This window comes from Artemia franciscana, chromosome 9 (genome assembly GCF_032884065.1).
Source record: "Artemia franciscana chromosome 9, ASM3288406v1, whole genome shotgun sequence".
NCBI lineage: Eukaryota > Metazoa > Arthropoda > Branchiopoda > Anostraca > Artemiidae > Artemia > Artemia franciscana.
Window position 1 is genome coordinate 49,878,517 of NC_088871.1, and position 19,724 is coordinate 49,898,240.

A 19,724-nucleotide genomic window follows, 5' to 3' on the forward strand; every position below is an offset into this window, starting at 1 on the left:
TGGAGTCGAAATTTTAGGATTTTTATTAAGTAAAGTTTGTTGTTAGTTAGTATTCTTCCCACTGTTCTATTTAAATTATAACCGTTTTTTTCTCTTAAATTCTGCAAATGGAAAAACACTGAGGTTCAAGAAATCATTTAAGTTTGCTTTATCCCGTTCTCCGCTAATGGCCATAATATAGAACCTGAATTGTATAGTGCATTAAATCTTCCATCGTCTTGATAAATCGCTGAATTGAAACGGCGAATGGAAAATTCAGTGCCAACATACAATTCAGGCTATATATTTGACCATTGGGGGGGGAGGGGCAAAGTCCATTTGTGAAGCAAATAAATGTTATATTTGAATTGTAAGTGAAATTTCAATTTTAAAGATATGTCTATTTCTTGGATTTCTCAATATTCAGTTGGTCAGAAAACTTACCCTAAGCTATCTATCACAGATTTCGTTTTTTAATTGATATTAAAACTTGCTGCTTGTTCTTTTTTTTGTTGGTGCTACTATTTTAATCCGTCTTTAAATCTGTTTTTAACCCGCCTGAAGTGCTTCAATCTATTTTTGTTAAAAATTACTTTTACCGGTGGCAGGAACATGTCCATACGTGCAAATAACATTTCAGTACTTGAAAAACAATTCAATCCAATTTATTTCCAAAACGGGCAGCGGACAAGCTGAATAGGGGCCGTAGGGATCAAAAAACTTTTTATTTCTTCTTCTTTCTTTCTCTTCGTTTAGTCGTCAAAAGATAAATATATATACAAATTATAGTTAAAACTTATTAAATAATTTAAAATAATTTTCATGGTCGACTTAACTGACTAGTCAAAATATAATAAATATGACTAACGAACTAAAGCAGTGGACAAGCCGAATATTGGTTTTAGTCGTCAAAACACAAATACATGTACAATCAATAGTCAATACATATGAAATAATTTGAAATAAATCCAATCGTCCGCTTAAATTCAGTATACAATAACTGACTAGTCAAAATATAAAATAACTAACGAACTGAAGCTGTAGCTATTCTTGTTTACCAGCAGCAACATTAAAAAACTTGACAAATGAGAGAACAAAGCTTTTCACATATCTATTTTGAGACCTTTGAAAAGCGAAAGCTTTGATACAATCACCTGCTTTCGATAATCTTACTTATCTGCAGAAAAAAACTTTCCAGTCACTCTTTTTAAGTATCCATGTACAAATAATTTTCATATTCGTCTTTAACAAGACTTTTATAGCAGGACCTTCTCGGAAAATCATTGAAAATGGATAAAAATCTAAAGGAAAAACAAAATTCAGGGCAGAAAACTTTTTTATTTCAACTTGATAATTTGCAAAAATATCTAAAAGTTAATAAGAACATTGAAAAAAAAACTCTGTGTTTTTTTTTAAACAGAGAAGACAAAACGGGGTTTTCAAAGTGCCATATTACAAATTGCTATCCTTTGAAGAAATTAACCTCAAGCTTAAAAGGTAAAAGATGAAAATTTGATCGTATGCTTTGAAATATGAAATTTTAACTATAATTTCAAAATATACACGGTATTCTTATAATTTGGATCACTGGTAGAATCACTCAGTGTTTTGTCCGTAAAAAACCAAATGTGAACGCTGCAATAACAAAACTCGAAATATTGGACAAGTATATGACAAGGCAACGTAATGTAGCAAACTTAGGACTGTTTCATTCCAATCATTATTCCAATACGTCCCTTATTCTCTACCGTTTATCAGAAATTATGGTAATTTCAACTAACTAAAAACGAATGAGTGAACTTTCCTTGTTTTTGAAAGGAATGATTCCTTCTCTGTCAAAGCAAGTTAGAAATGACAAGGACTTGCAACAATAATAAATTTTGATCATTCCTTAACTTGGAAGAAGATAAATTTGCCTATTCTTCAATTACATTAATGTTTTAACATTTATTTAAAAAAATAGAAAGTAAGGAGAAAATCGAAAGGCGTTCTCTAACAAGATAGGTCTTGATTTCTGACTTAGATGGCAGATAATGAAAGAACATTTTTAAAATTACCAGACAAGCGAGGTTTTACTAATATGGACGTATTGAAAGTTTTAGAAGCTGTAAGTATTTTTAATCGTTTCAGAATCTAAGGCAAATATTAATAAAAAGCTAAAGTAATTTTGTGATTTTTCTATTAGCCTACTTGTGATCTAAGTATTTTTGTCTGCCAAACAAGCCCAAGCTAAGCTTAAGGAGTTTTTTTTTTAATCAACCTTGCTTCATCTGCAATTTTTTAGCAAAATTAAGGACCATCCTGAATCTGTTATGCTCTCTCCTGAAGAGGGTGAATTTTCTTCATTGTTTTAGAGTCCAGTGACAAGCCATAAGAGAGATCTGTTGGAGAGAATCAATTTTTGCCTACTTGATAGGCTATGCCTAAGTGACTAGCCTATAAGGTAGGTATGGCCTGTTTTGACCAGTCTCCAGCAGCTCAATGCTGATGCCACCACACAATAGCAACTTTGGATAGGGTATTTATATTGGTTAGGTATGGTTAGGGGTATTAGCATCTCAGCAAGACACTCATTTAATGAGATTTAGGCCTACATTGATTGGTCAATGAATAGGATAAATAGTACCACTCATATTTCTATGACTTGTGATTTTGTTCCTTGTCAAGTCTAGACTTCAAGGACACAGCTGTGGGAAAAATGACCATTTCAGCTTGAAGACTATTCCAATATATTGTCAATAGACTCAGAGAAGAAATGTTGCTGCATTCATCTATTGAAGCACAGATAACAGGTATGTATTAGATATCCTGATAAAATTCTACTTTAGCAGCTTTTGGCTATCTTGGAAAGGGATTATGTTAGGAAAATGAATCTTTCAGGGATAGGTCTACAGGCTAAAGTATATCCCAGGAAGGTATTTTGAAGTCCCTACCTCCACTCCCTCTCCCTTTAGAGGGTCCTGACTTTTGATGACCTTTAAAAATATGTGGTTTATAAAAGTGAAACCTCACAAAATAGATCTTCTGCTTGAATCAAGTATAACAAAATTGTTTTCAGCTTCACAACTTTGCTCAATTCCAATTTATAAGGTTTTAAAGATGTTCAAATACATTTCCTAAATTTTGAAAAAAAAACATTGATATGGCTCAGAACTCTACTCAAATAACAGGAATTGCATTTTCAGAACTAAAGGCAGAGAAAAAGCAACTAGTAACTAAAAAAAAGGTAAAATGTTGTTCTGTCAAAATTTCAATAGGTATAGACCTGTCATGTAGACAAATTTCAGGGCCCTCTAGAGGGAGAAGGAATAGAGGTGGGTACTTTAAAATACCTTCCTAGGATATACTTTTGCCTATAGACCCATCTCCAAAAGTTTCATTTTCCCAATCTAACCCCTTTCCAAGATAGCCAAAAGTTGCTAAAGTAGAATTTTACCAATATCCTGGATTGAAAAGGTACAATTACTCAATACAGTTTGTGGTAGAGCTCCCTGGAATCATGGAGGCTCTTGAGATCATCAGCAGCTGGGTAGATTTCACAACTGTAGTAAAAGCAAAATGCTTATTGACTGCTGTTACATCATTTGATCTGATAGTAACCATTTAGTCTTTTAGTAATGTATCTGGACTATTACAGAAGAACAGCTTGGACCTTGTGTCTATAGCAAGCCATGTTAAGGACCCTCTTACCCAGCTGCCAGTTAAGCCTTAGGAGAGTGAAAGCAAGTTAAAAGACAATATACAGGGTAACTCAGGTAGCAACCAAGCTAGGTTGGTATAGATGTATGAGCAGTCCACCACATAAGGAGACATGTTAAGAAAACAATTCCTACTTCATAATATAGACAATGATCCTAGTAAATATATTTTGCAGCAGGAGAACCTTTATCTTCACTTCTTTCCTGTTGCAATCTTCTTATCTTCACATATACCCAGAGTTGCATTCTGAATCTAACTATAATCTTCATTTGCATCACAAATGAACTGTACCCCACCCCTATGCTGTGCAAATATATACCCTGATTTGGATGTATGTAAAGGATGGGGTTTTGTCTTCATCTAGCATACAACTGGTGAGCATCTTGGTGTTAACTGGTGAACAAAGTTTATCTTTTGGAAAATTAACCTCTTAAAAAAAGATGGTTAGACCAAGACCAGTTTGTCCTAAATGTAGGCTAAGAGTCTTTTCAAACTTTGTGAAACATGGAGGGCATAATTGCTTGTTCTATGCAGGAGTTGAAAAGTGTGCCAAAATTGATACAGCTAATTGGAGTGACAGCTGGTGTTGTCTTGACTGCTCCTCTAAAAAAAATTTCAACTATACAGGTAAATTCTTTAAACTCACCTGTTTCACCTTAACCTCATACCCCTGATCCTCAAAATTCAAGAGCTTGGATACTTACTATCCAAAAAGGAACTAAAATTACCATTGTTCCCCCTCTTGCAGGAGTTAATTCTAGCTTCTCCTTTTCTTCAGCATGAAGTGATATCCCCCTCTTGAAGTTGCTTGTCAGACCAAAGGCACTGCCATTTTTTCTGTTGACCTATCCTCTCCTCTTGACACCACCAATTGAAAACTAAAAGTCTGCTTATATGAGGTATCTGTTCAGACCAAACCCTACTCACTTTCCACCAGTGATAATATAACATGTCCAAAATCCTATGTTAAAGATTTTGCTTGCCAGACAGAAATCTGCTCTACTAATCATGAAATTCTTAAACCAGAATCTGCATTGTGGCTCTTGAAATTAAAAGAAAGACTAGAAGAGACATTAAGGTACATTTCATTCATTATTATTGACCCCCTATTTGCAATAGAAAACAATCATATTCCTTTTCAGCTGGATATCTTCAATTTTTCTGAAATTTTCTCTTCCTTTCAACCAAGCTAGACAAATTCAAAAAATAATGAAGTAAATCAATTGAATATAAAAAATTAGGAAATGCTAATCTGGCTTTTTCAAATTTATTCAAGAGGTCAAGTGCAGTCAAACTTTTGTCAAATCAGGTTATTAACAATGCCACTGACTGGAATCTTCAAGAAAACAAATATTGAAGCTTAATCAATTATTTATGAATGAAATAACCCCACAGACATATCTTCTATTACTATGGTAACAGAAACAGTTCCTGAATACATAAGTAGCTTACTGGCTTCCAGTTGTATGCTGAAATTAAAAGGTGACAACAACGCTGTCATTAAATACTAACAAGGCTAATGCTAAAGCATATGCAGATGTTGATATAGTAATTGTTTTGAGGAACTTACAAAAAATGAAATGAAAGATAATGCAATAATAAGCAGGAAAAAAAAGGTGATATATAACCAATTTATTCATGGTCTCTGTAAGTTTTGTAAGCAGTGCAAGTTTTTACATATTTGTCATAATTATATTTTAGGTATTTGTTTGTCCGATAAGTGGAGTTTTGATCATGTTGACCTTTGTCCTGTTTTAGCTTGTATTGACAAATCATGTTGTTTTGCTCATGTATCACCAATGGCAGATGGTAGGTTTAACCTCCCTATAAAGAACACTCCTAATTTGACTTCTTCTCATACCACCAGGAAACCTTTCCCCTATCCTTTGTACTTTATTCCCCATAGATACCTTACCAATGTGACTCTGGTTTGAGAATTCCTACATGCAAAAATTATCACATAATAAATAGTCTACCCTAGAATTATCCACACCATCCCACAGCCCAAATTTGAGTATAAATTCCCTTGGAATTTATTTAATTAGCACCCTCATTTGGAAGGAGATTGATTTTGGACTTATTGATTAGTTGCATTACCAGTAAAATTGTATGCTGAATATGACCAGAACCAGAGCTATGTATATCTGCCCTGGATGTGAGAGGCTGCATGGGAGAAGTCTGACAATTCAGTGGTTGAATGCCTTTATGGTTCCATCCCCCTGTGCTGGAACCACACCAGTATTACAGCAAGAAAACCCCAACTAGAAATGCAGCCCATGTATTATGGCTATTGTAACTGAGCACCCTGAGGCTGATACTCCTGCATACTCTGTTGTTAACCTCAACAATATGTTTTCCCGCCTTTGGAGAACCCACCCCCTCAAAATTGTCCCAATAGTTATGAGAATTGCTTTTCAAAATGCAATTGAATCCTGCAACTTTTAAAAAGATGCACAGCATGGAAGTAAAACTTGATTCTCAACACTGATCCATGTTGATGAAATAGGCCAAAATTAACACTCTGAATTGACAGCTATTCAAAAAGTTGTGATGGCATCATGAAAATTGCTGATGGGCTAGGAATTACCAAAAGACAACAAACTAAAGAAAAAGTATTTCTTTTTTATGTCAACTGGCGCATATAGACATGGTGAACAATGTCCGTTTATTTACGAAAGCAAAAATGTTACTTACCTTACCTTAAATTACCTTAAATCGCATTTGCCAGCGAGATAAGGTGGTAGATCCTCCTGTAGTTCTCGCTGGTGGTGAGTGATGTAATTATGTTGGCTTAGCTTCCCAGTCCAGCCTCCACTCGGCCCTCTCCCAGTCCCTGTCGACTCCAGCCTTGAAGGAGTGGGGTGTCTCAGCTTGGATGGTAGACTCGGATAGGCTATTCCAGAGGGGGACCACCCGAATGGAAAAGAAACCACGTCGTTCCCTTCTCCGACATCCAGGCAGGTGAAGCTTAAGACTGTGACCTCTTGAATTGTTAGCCAAAGAGGGGGTGAAGATCTGGTTCAGGTGACCGGATTTGAAAATTTTGCGTGCCATGATCACATCTCCTCTATATCTTCGATAGGTGAGGGTTGGAAGTCTCAAAGATCCTAGGTGATCCTGGTAAGGGACATTATTTAAGCCACGGACCAGTTTGGTTGCTCTCCTTTGGACACTTTCAAGGGCTCTTGTGTCCATTTTATTTTGGGGAAAGGCCAAAGTCAAGCCAAACTCAAGGTGGGGACAGACAAGGGATTTATAAAGTTTTACAACCACACATGACTTTCTGGTTATAAAAGAGCACTTAATGAGTCCGAGAGCTCGATTAGCTTTTGCAACCTGAGCCTGAGTGTGGCTGTGGAATAGAAAGTCTTATAGGATGTTATATATATTTGTCCATAAAACTGTCTAAACTGCAAAAGGCCTATATACTGCTGAGTATTTTATACTTATTTTGATACATGCTACCTAATCATATTTCCACAATTAGTCATTTATAAATCAAAATTTGTACAGGGCAATTCTCTTATTTAATGCTAAATTTGAGTGAAATTAAAATTTTTTATTTTTGTGCTCAATAGATGTATCAGAATTTAAACATTTGAATTGAATATCTGAAAATCTCAAGATTAAAAAAAAAAGATTAATTAGAAATCTTCCACAGCTTGACACCCTGAGAATTCAAATCACCAATTTATACCTATCAAATACAAAAATAACAAACCCAATATTGTTTTTTTTAAGGAGTATTTCGACTCGTATACTTAGTTTAAAGCAAATACCTACATGTATCTTTATTAGAGTCTGTATTTCTCTGACGATTTTGGTCTTTATTTGAATATTTTAGGATGAATAGAAGAAGAAATACTAACAAAGAGCTCTAAACTGACAGGACTAGCCATTATAAACATTCATCAAAATATTGAGGTAGACATGTATTAAATAGATATGGCGGGAGTGGAAATAGAGAAATAGGCTTTTTCTTAAAATATTCTGAATTCGGTCTTTTAAGCGAAATATATCGAACTTTAAAACATGGAAAGATACACTATGTTGTTATGAAAAGTAAATATGTTGTTATTTTGATTAGTAAATTTTTGATATTTTGTCAAAGTTGACACCGTTTATTAAAACACTATTTTAAAAAGAAACTGATTAGTTAATGCCTTATTGCCTATACTTAAAACCCTCATTCTAAATGTCTTCTATGCATTTTTATCCCTTCGTTTTGTTTTTCTTGTTACATTCCTAAAAGAACTAGTATTTAATGTTTAATTTTTCTTTTATAAATACACAAGTTGTATCTTTATCCTCATTTCCTACTGTTCATTACTGTCATAGTTACTAAGCAAGGCCACAAAGTTAGGCAACATACTAAACGGCTTGACCTATACAAATTAACATTTAAACTTAACTGACTCGCTATAGTGATCAGAATAGAAGGCAAAAAATTATACACAAAATGTTAAATATAATTTTTTTATAGATGGTGAACAGCTTTTTATTTTTTTTTGTCACAGGATGGATTTTGTAGCTTACTTATTTTTTTTTTATCAATATTTTTATACCATTTTAGTTTCAACAGGTTTATTAGATCTTTAACCCTCATCAGATTTTATATTAAATTTAAGACCATTTCCACTACCTACCTATGACATATAATTGTTAAGATTCCCTTTCAAGTTGCGAGTATTTCATTATTCACAAGTTTATCCAAGCAACCTATTATGCCCCCCCCAAATAAAGGAAATCCTTGATCTGTCCCTGGTTTGACTCTGTGATATTTCTAATCTATATATATGTAAAAATAAGTTGTTTGTCTGTTGACTGACGTCATGTTTGTGTGTCGACTGACGTCATGTTTGTCGACTGACGTCATTATAAGGATTGAGCATTATTCCGTCATGAAGTTGTTTGTCTGTTGACTGACGTCATGTTTGTGTGTCGACTGACGTCATGTTTGTCGACTGACGTCATGATAAGGATTGAGCATTATTCCGTCATGAAGTTGTTTGTCGACTGACGTCATGTTTGTCGACTGACGAAATTACAGACCGGGACACCGGGACACAAATGACGACCGGGACACTCAACGAGAAATTACAGACTGGGACACCGGGACACAAATGACGACCGGGACACAGGGAATATAAATGACGACCGGGACACAGGGACACAACTACAACGGGGACGCCGGGGGGCACAGGGGGGGGATTTATAAATGATGACCGGGACACAGGGAATGTTCAATTAGCAATCACCATCAACAAAGCTCAAGGGCAATCGTTATAATAATGTGGTATAGATCTAAATACGGATTGTTTTTCACATGGACAATTATATGTTGCATGTTCAAGAGTCGGTAAACCTGATGAATGTTCGATTAGCAATCACCATCAACAAAGCTCAAGGGCAATCATTAGAATAATGAGGTATAGATCTGAATACGGATTGTTTTTCCCATGGACAATTATATATTGCATGTTCAAGAGTTGGTAAACCCGACAATCTATTTATATGCACAGACAATGGGGCAGCGAAGAATGTTGTATATTCGCAAGTTTTACGTAGTAAAAAACATATACATATATATATCTATCTATATTCACAGGTGGGACACAGGGAATCAACTACAATGGCGCGTAACGACTTACGCGCGCGGGGGGGCTTGGGGGGACGCGAAGCGCCCCCACCAACTAGGTGTTGGGGTGGCGCTGCCACCCCAACACCTAGTCAATGTATAAATTTGTATGACGATGGCTATGGCTGTGATTTTTATGTTTTTAGTGCCTTACATTTTATTATGACAAGAACTGTCGCTAATCGGCATGACTGTGTAAGGAGTTTGATAATAAAATCGTTTATTGTAGTTGCAGGATTGCAATGAAATGATTGCTGTGAAATCATCACCACTTGCAAAAAGTCCAATTACATAGGATTAACACAGATTCAAACTAATCAAAAAATAATCTATGTAAAATCCAATATTACAAGAAAAAACACACGCATCATATTTTATTTTAACACCTGTGCTGCTTATAATCGTGTTTGTTGGAGTCTAATTTAGTTTGTGCAATAATACCAATTTCTATAAGAGACAAGAGAATAATAACAATAGACAAGAGAATAGAGAATATAAGAGACAAGAGAATAATATCATTTTCTATAAGAGACAAGATGGAATTAATTAAACAGATCCAAAGAAAGAAAACGAAAAACAAAGCAATCAACTAGGTGAAGCACATTCCAACAAAGACAATGAAATGGCTCCAACTTCTGTTTTAGCACATTTTATTTCAGGAACTGTGCTGCTTATTGCCATGTTTTTTTTTAAGTTTGATGGAGGTCTCATGATAACAATACTAGTAATTTATTCACTACTGACCATAAAAGATAAGAACAAACGGACCATCAACATAAAAAAAAACGAAAAACAAAGCAATCAACTAGGTGAAAACATATGAAAAGACAGTGAAATCGGTACAATTTTGAGTTAGCCAACTCAGATAATCCCTCATGGAGCAAAACCAGTTTGTTGTTATATCTGTAAAATGTACCAGTAAAATGTGTATGTATCAGTAAAAGTATCAGTAAAAGCTAAAATGGAGCATAATTTTCATACTATGGTGACAAATACTATAAAAACCTTAAACAACAAAACCCACTGCATAGAGCAGTTGGATACCTTTTTTTTTGCAGAAAACTGGAAATAAACCAGATAAAAACACTAAAAGAAGACTGTAGATTGACTACAGTTTTGCTAACCTTTTAAAGTTAGATTTTGTTCTATTAACAAAGATTTTTGACTATCCAATCTGGAGCTTATGCATAGTGTCAGAAACCATAAGTGAACAAAACGACCATAAATTATTTGCAATCCCTATTTCCCACTTTCTGATAGATTCAACAAGAAATATAGAGTAATTTTGACAACGTAGAGGTAATCTAGAAGAAGGTATAACTCATAAGGATAAGGATAACTCATAAGTTATCCTTATGAACTTTATATATCTAGAATCAACATAAAAAAACATTTTTTATGTATCTATTGTTATCAAATTCCTTTTGGGAGTTTTGGTTACTATTAGACTGGATTGTTCCTAACTTACAATTTGTGAGCACAGACTGTTTGCCAGTTCAACCCATGTGGCCTTGTTTGCCAAGGTATCCCAATATTCATGCACCTGTTAATTAAACGTTCCTACTACTTTCTAGGGAGTGAGTCAAAATCCTGTTTTTTTGAAGCAAGCTGAAACAACATTAAAAGAATGGGAAGTTATGCCAGGATTTTATTCGCATATTTTTGTAAGTATTTATTTTTTTTTTTTTGATAAAGTAAGTTTGCCAGTGATTTGATGTTTTTGTTTATCCTCCTTCCTTCTATTGGAAAGTAGAGTCTTATAAATTGTTTAATGTTAGCTTTTAAATGAAGAACGAAATTACCTTGTCTTAAGAGGACTAGTTCTAACCACTAAACTCCCCCTCTTTGGAATACTTGGGGGAGGGGGGCTCAGGCCCAGGCCTTTAACATAATATTTTGATCTGTTTAAGGCTATTGGCTTTTTGGTTAAGACTATTTATCCCTCGTCCTTTTTCTCCATCTTGAAGCGCAGTGTTTTGGATAGTCTTTGTAATGGTGTGGTCGACCAGCCTTTTAACTGAAGATGTTAGTTTGCGGTGTTTGAGGCATTGCAACAAATTATTTTGAAGAGTATAATCTGTTGGTTGTAGCACATTATATCCATGTATGTAATTTTCAATGTGTTCATTTTTTATATTGCAGACTCTGCAATATGGGAATGAGGTCGTTCCCACTTCGGACTTGGTAAGAGAAATCCTTTAAGTTGACGTCACTTGAGTCTGGACGGGTTCTATGGTAAATTTTGGAATGAGATTTGGTGTGAAATGGGGATACATTTGGTTTTTTGTTTGTCATAGGGGTCTCTGATAATCTATATCAAGAGATATCTCTTAGGGGTATTGGTCGCCTACTTGGTTCGTCTAAGTTTCGGAATTTTTTTTTTACAGTTTCATCTGTACACACTATTCATAAGACCTGAGTGGATAAAAAGTAACAATGTACTGGAGGTGCGTCTTTGTACCCTGGCATGTCAAATTCATATAATGCACACATAATAACCTGCTTTTTACTTTTTGCAGTCGGACATTGTTGGTATCTGAAGGGGACGGGGGAAGGGAGTGGTGATGGTCACGCTAGCTACTAAAAGCTCCCCTTCTTTGCCAGAAGGCCAGTAATTCCTCAAAAGCATAACCATAGGCGACATTTGAAAATTTTTCCAAAAAAATACCAGATTTTCAGTTCTCTCTTGTGTGAAAATTTTGTAGGCTTACTTTTTAGGTTTTATTAAGTTTTTTTTTTTTTTTTTTTTTGCATTTTCATCTACACACACTATCCATAATACCTGAGTGGATAACAAATGAAAACATGAAAACAATGAAAATTTTGTAGGTTTACTTTATTAGGAGAGATTAAAGTATCCATATGCAATTATCTGTGCCCCATAGAAAAAAGTCCTCATCACATGCATTATGTTAGGGTATTCATTTTTTTTTTATTAAGAGATACCTGTATAGATTTCCCGTATGGTTGAATAATTGAAGAAAAAAAGATGTTTTTAGGCTCACCTGCATCAAGAGGCAGGGGGCACCCCCATGCCCTCCAAGTCTGATGGAAATGATCTTCTCTCTAGATAAAGTTAGGAAATATGGAAAATAAAATGTACCCTTTGGAGCTTTCAGATCACCCTCCTCCGATATCCTCCTAAATTGTCGACTTTGTGAACATGTAATTTTAAGGAACATAATTTCTTGGTTGACCAAAAAAGACTTGTAAATTATTTTCGCTTTGCTTCTGTAGACTTTAAGATAAACACCGTCTTAATTTTGGGAAGTGTTCATTTAATTATATCTTATTATAATCTAAATCGTTTTCTGGGCACCATTGAGGAAATCAGTTTCCTATGTATGCTCCTACAATTTCTGCTTTTTGCAGAAAACCCATGACTCATTGCCAATATGGAACTTTAATTAATGCATTTTTTTTTCAGGAAGTTATATCCAATCGTAACTTGGATGTTAGTGTCAGATGGCTTGCTGCTGTTACCTTGAAAAATGGCATCGAAAGATATTGGCGGAAATCTGCGCCCCAGTAAGTTGTAGATTTAAAACTTTCCTCATACTTGAAACTATCCTTTGAAAGAATAGGAAAATCCGCAGGATATACAAAGAAAACACGTTTGTCATGTGTGTTTGATGAAAAAGAAGATACTTCGCATTTAAAAGTCAACATTACAATGGGGGTGGGGGGGGGGTAAATGGAGTAATTTTGCTCCATTTTCAAAGTATTTAAATTTAAACTGGAATTTTTGGCTCAATTTTTTTTACCGCATGAATGTAGAGATTGAATCAGCTCATAATTCTATGATTGTACACTCAGAAGTTAGGAATAGAGTAGGAAAGAACTAATGAATTAACTGACATGACAAGGAATGAATTACTCTGCAAAGAAACGGGTATGATCAGGGTGCTAAAGCTTGATGAGTAGTAATCTCATTCTCAGAAGGAATTTTGAAAGATACTTCAACTTTTGTTGTGGGGTGGGGCAGGGGGCTTAAAGTAGATTTTGCTAGTTTTAGTGCCCGATTTTGCTAGTTTAGGCACTTCCAGATAAGCTAGGACGATAAAATTCGGAAGGCGTATCAGGGACCAGATCAGATTAAATTAGAAACAGTCGTTCCCCGATTTGACCATCTGGGGGGGGGGAATGGAGGGGGGACGATTAATTTGGAAAAATTAGAAAAAATGAGGAATTTTTAACTTACGAGTGGGTAAGATAAGATAAGAGATAAGATACTATTTATTTGCAAAAGACTATCACAAGCTCTGTAGAGCCGAATTCGCTTTATATGTCAAGTAAAAGCTAAAAAAAAAAAAAAATTCAAAACAGTAAATTAAGTCAAACACTTAAAATGTGTTAAAACAGTTAAAATATGATGGGTGATCGGATCTTAATGGAATTTGGTATTTAGAAGGACCTTGTGTCTCGGAGATCTTATTTGAAATACCGAGTGGCATTAAGCCTCTGATTTTAAATCCATCTATTGATTCTTAGAATTTTGCTAGAGCTCATGCCATATGAGCTCTTGGGTCTTCCGACCTCGTCATAAGTGCCATATGAGCTCTTAGCTCTTGTTGGTTTCTATGAGCCATGCGAAACAAATGTCTCCGAAGAGCTAAACCAAAAGGCACGGAATAAGCGACAGCGAGAAACACATGGAATTACAAACCTAAAGGCTGCACAACGAAATCTGCGCTTAAAGGTAAAGTCAAAATAGCAATGGAATAAAGGAAAGTGTTATTTTAGTATTTCTGAAAGATAAACAGAAAGAGGAATTGAACTCATGCCAGAATTCCATAATTCATTTGGAACTGCTGATTTACCACCTTATGAATCAAGACTAAAGTATAACACAATATTTAAGCTAATGCGTAATTTAGATATTGCATAGAATGTATGCAAAGGAATATTCCTGGTTGCTACTGAATTATATAACACCGTAATTAAAGTACAAATATAATCACTGGGGAGAAGCTGGACAAGCAGTCTTTTTCATTTATGACGTCATGCGAAAATGTAAGCTAATGAATGGGTCCAAAGAGCTAAAGCAAAAGGTATGGTAAAAAATTTATGAGGCAATAGTAAAAACAAATGAAACAGAGCGAGATCTATGTTAGAAGACATGCGACTACAAGCATCACAACGAATCACAAATGAAAATTATGGACCAGCAAATCTTTGGTTAGAAGGTAAGCGTCAGCGATGATCATATGGAATCGTTAACCAAATCTTCGGTTTGAAGAGAAGCAACAGCGAGGATCATAATGAATCCGCAGAATGCAATTCTTATAAAATGTATGAGAAGGATAAACAGGACGGAGAAATTGAATTCACGCCCGAATTTCTGAATTCATTTTAAATTGCTGATTTGCCACCACAAGACTTAAGATTAAAGAATAACACGATAGTTATGCTAATGCGTAATATGAGAATCACATAATATACATGTCTATCGCGTACCGAGCGGCAGGGACCGAGCAAAGCTTTGGTTTCTGGCACAATATATATGCATATGTACATATATGCCTGCAACGAGTTTGTCATAGCGGTGATGACACTAGCTTTTTTGTGCTCTCAAGATAGTAGGTATTGTTTTTCTTTGGCAATTTGTCTTGTTGATTACTCTTTTATGCATAAAATGTCTTAACTTATTTGATAAATGCTCTTTGGTCTAACGCTGTGTGTTCATCTTTGTCGTTGGTGTCTAGCCTACTACTGTAACTTTGTCGTTTCTTCTTTTGTCTTTCTGGTAATTTCGTTTTGTTACATTTGAATGAATTTTTGTGTTCTTTCATTTTAGTGGTATGTCCGAAAGCGAAAAAGCTAGAATACGACCTAGAATGCTTTCATTAATTGGGGAGCCCATTAATCAAATTGCTACACAACTGGGTGTGTTAATTGGAAAGATAGCAAGGTAAGAAGAATTTGTATATAGTCCCTTCAAATCCCTGTAATTTTTTTCAATATTTACTGTAATCTCCTATACTCTTGACATGATTGTTCTTATTCTTATTTCCGACCACTCTGGAGTAAGTTCTTATGGAATAAGTTCTTGCAGCTGGTTATAATGCGTCTCTAATGGAATATACTTGAGCCCTTGCACAAGGTCCACGGGGCATCTAGTCCGGAATTAAGGTTGGTTGAAAATTAAAACAGGTCAAAATCATCTGAACATTAAATATAGCCTACGCTAAAAATACATACCTAAACAATACTGAAGACGAACTCGACAGGAAAATTTCAAACTGTACACACCCTTTTCGGGTACTTTTATTCTTGAAGCACTATGCGGCACGTACTTTTATGCGGTGAAGAGACGGGGCCCCTGAAAGTGGCGTATATCCACATCCTTAATATCTTAAGACACCACAGACTAAGACGAACTCGTAGTGTCTTATAACATAGAGGTAAGATCAGTAACGTGGAAGTTCAAAAACATGTGTACTAAAAAAACGCCACCTAGCCTGGTTTGGTCATTCACGTTGAAGCGCAAATAGCACTCTCACCAAAGAGGCTTTGAACACTGACTCGGTAGAAGAAAGAGCGAGAAGGGCAAATTTTGAGCTAGCTAAAAAATTGTAGGTCCTTTTTCTGTATAATTGAGTCGAATTTCCCTAAATCATAAACACAAATTTTCTCCAGCAATCAGCAACCTTGAGTGTATTGATGAACGAAATCAAAGTGTTTTGTGTCAGAAAATAAAAAATGAGATTCTAGCAGCTTTTTAATAGAAACTAAAACAAAGGAAAGAAGATTTCCATTGGTCCCGCCCTGCTCAACAGTGCTCTCGTTTTTTTTCTGTCTAAAAAAATTGAATATTAAAAAAAAAAAAATCTAAATTAGAATGCAGTGGTGTTAATTTGGGAAGCGGAGCCGCTCCCCTAGAGTTTTTTGCTACAAGGTATATATGGAGCTGGTTTGAGGCTTTTGACACCGTAATGAAGATAGGGTACATTATGGCTGGAAACCAATAGATAAAACTGAACACTGATGAGTATGGGACTCAAGCGTCTACCAGGTCATTGCGTTAAGGAGATCTGAAGAGCCTCTGTCCTGAAACAAGAATAAGTAACTAAGTATCCTTTTCGGGAGTTCTCCCCGCAAAACCAGCTAAAATTAAACAAAGAAGCCAATACATATCTATGCTTATTCCGTCAATGATTTCTTACATACAGCATTCGATTAAGCTAATGATTTTCAGTTGAGTCGTATCAGTATATCCAGAAGTGTCAACTTTTCCGTAATATTGTTTTGCTGCTAGATTCCTGAAGTCCTTTAAGATTCCAAGAATCAATAAGAACCTTAAGTTCCCCTCCACATGATTGCTCGCTAGGAAAATATGAAAAATCATTTACAAAAATTTTAACTTTTGCATTATGCTTTAGACTTTCGAGTTAAGTCATCTGTATTTCTGAGACAAACATATTAAAAGCTATGAAAATTGAAATTTCATGATCAGATAGTGCAGAAAAGCAAAAAGAAAAGCTGTACCAAAGAAAAAAGATTATGATTTCTGTAATATAATTTGAGGAATAGCTCATTACAAATGCATAGAATTAAATTCTATAAATGTTTTATCAGTTTTGCTTGAATTTTATACAAACAACTTAACGGAATAAATGTTGTTGCTTATTGAAGCTCTGTCGATTACAATTAGAGAATACTTTAATGATGCATCGGTTTTGACGCATTATACTATGATTGTTGGTTGCTGTATGGTATCTTAAATACAAGATGGAATTGTATACAGTTCAGGTCTTCAGTTCGGCGATAAATAAAATAAACTAATGATTTTTTCCCGTCATAGTGGCAACCCTTCAGCTTTCTCATTGATTACACGGCTGATTTGGTCTAGGGTGATATGTCTAAGCTTGAAGAATCGTTGGTTACTTTACGAATGATGTAATATTAATAATTAATAAATGAAAATTCTATAACATTGAGTAAAGAGCCTCATTAAGGTGGTAAACTAAATATATGAAATAGTGAATCCTAATATTTTGTCTCACATTTGGAAACCTTGTTTAAGAGGGGAAAAAATTAAAAAAGTGACTGAAAGATGCAAGAACGTATAAATTAGTTTTCAAAAAACTAATAGTAAGTCAATTTTCTGTAATCACATTTCTAAAATGTACGTCTATAAATTTGACAGGTTAATGGGAATCAGAACAATATGTATTGCTTGGAGCACATTAGAATAAACACAGGAAAACTGTAAATAGAAAGACAAATAAAAAAAATACTAGAATCAGACAAACATTTACTTACCCGAAAGTAGTTCAGCACTTACCCAAAAGAATGCCGCCAAGTTAGGTCATAATGCGGCCGAAAAATCTTGTGTACCCTGTTTTATTGCCCATTCTAATAATGAAGACTGACCTATTTTTGTTCTTGTTCTGTAATTGTTCGTTCATGGGCTTGTGCATTTCTTATGCTATTTTAGCAAATAAAGTATACTGCATTCTATTTCTAATGTTTTTGTTTGTTCAGTTTTAGAATTTCCAGTTTTCATTTTATAGATATGACGGCTCCACACGACTGGCGAAGGATACTGCCTGCTCTTATAGTAAGAATTCAAAATAAAAATATTTTATTCTTAGAAGGTGCCTTGGACCCTCATCATGGTATAAAATTTTCCTCCGATGGTGGGTGCTCATCCCTCTGATTGTAGTACTGTCCTTCCTGTTATTACTTACATTGGGCCAAATACAGAATACGCTTGCCCGCTGTGGCATCCTGGCCCCACCTCGACATGAATCGATAAGCTTGAGAGTATCCAAAAGTGAGCGTACAAAATAATTTTTGAGAGTCCAGTATATTAATTATGAAGATAGTCTCTGGGTGCTGTGTCTACCGACCTTTAAAGAAAGAATACATGACCTGGATGATGAATATTGATTTCAAATGACTGTCGTCTGAAACTCATCGAAATATTTTTCCTGATTATGTTTCAGGCTTACGAATGAAGCTCTGTACCAGATCAGTTGGTCTTCAAAAGCTAAGCCTGCTACCTGGTATTTCGACTCACCGCTACTTGTCTTCAATTGTACCTAACTTTATGCGTAACTTTAATCCAGAAGTTTTTTCAAGTGCATTAAAATGCAATTGACAATCTGATGGCAGGTGTTTTATAGAGAAAAAAGTAGTTATTTGTTTTTTTGTATGGACATATAGACACTCCTTAGTAAGCTACCTACTTTGCATTTGTGTCGTTTTAATACCCACACTGGGGCAACCTATTTTTGTCCCGTTTTAATTCTGCCAAATTCGATTTTGGATATTGCTGAAGGTGGGTGCTGTCGAAAATGGAAATTACGATGTTTGTCTTCCAGTCACCAGGGAAGCAATGATGCATTCAGATTCTGGATGTTAAAGTCGTCGATTTCTAAGGAGCTCTGCAGGGGTTTTACGTGCTCCAATGTTTCAAGTATATATTGTGTTTTTCAGGTATGACGTCCCACATGACTGGCCAGAGCTGCTGCCCGCTCTTATAGTAGGGATTCAAAGCGAAGATAGTTTGATTCAAGAGCGTGCCTTGTTTACCCTCCATCATGTCATTAAATCACTTGCTTCTAAAAGACTTGCTGGTGATAGGAAATCTTTTCAAAACCTTGCTGACCAACTGCTCGTTCCTATGTTAGAAGTATGGAATGTACATTTAGATACAACAGTTTTACAGGTTTGGTTGTTTTTTGTTATAACATTTATAATTTATAGAGCTCACAGCTTTAGTAAGCCTAGACAATCTTAAGTACAAATGCCTCAATATAGCCAAAAGAATCATTTTTATTGTATGAGTTTTTTGTTGTGCGTATTTCTGTAGTAATCGAAGTGCCTTAGAACCCTCCGTTTTTTTTGTATTAAGAGCACTAAACAAATATAAAAGAAATGCGAATTATTTGAAAAGAAGGAAAATCTGGAAAAACTTGAGGTTTTTGAAGGAGGTAGGATATGCTGAAGTTTTTTTTTTTTTTTTTTACATTGATCGTTATTTATATTGGCAAGCCTGCCTGTACACAGGGGCAAATGAGGGAATCTGACACCTTTTCTGGAAAATTATGGCATCAAAATGGATTTTTAATTTTTTTTTGGGCCCGTGGTCTACTTTTGTAGCTTTGACCCAGTCCCATTTATTTCTTGTGTTTTGACTATTGGCACCTTAATAAAGCTGAGACAATGTTTTTCATTGTATAAATCAACAAATTTTGCTGGTATATAGGCTAAATGAAGTGCCCCAAAACAATGTGATTGCATGTTATGCCAAGAGTCCCAAATGTACATGCCTTTGTCTTAGTCTCTTGCTCTCAATGTTTAATGGAAAGCTACCATGCTTCTCATTAATCAATTTTTTCACAGTTGCATGGAAGATGTGTGTTCTCGCATTAGTGTCTTAGTCGCCATAAACTCAACG

The 19,724-nt window shown here is 35.2% G+C and overlaps 1 protein-coding gene across 1 annotated transcript in view; it reads left to right on the plus strand.

Moving 5' to 3' along the window:
• Positions 1-2,018: 2,018 nt before the first annotated feature.
• Positions 2,019-19,724, plus strand: part of LOC136031517 (importin-11-like) — a 77,027-nt gene continuing 59,321 nt past the window's right edge. Inside the window, exons 1-5 of the mRNA XM_065711187.1 lie at positions 2,019-2,086; positions 10,891-10,980; positions 12,744-12,844; positions 15,114-15,227; positions 18,761-18,992. Of these exons, the coding sequence (XP_065567259.1) occupies positions 2,060-2,086; positions 10,891-10,980; positions 12,744-12,844; positions 15,114-15,227; positions 18,761-18,992 (564 nt within the window). The 5' untranslated portion in view covers positions 2,019-2,059. The remainder of the gene's footprint in view (positions 2,087-10,890; positions 10,981-12,743; positions 12,845-15,113; positions 15,228-18,760; positions 18,993-19,724) is intronic.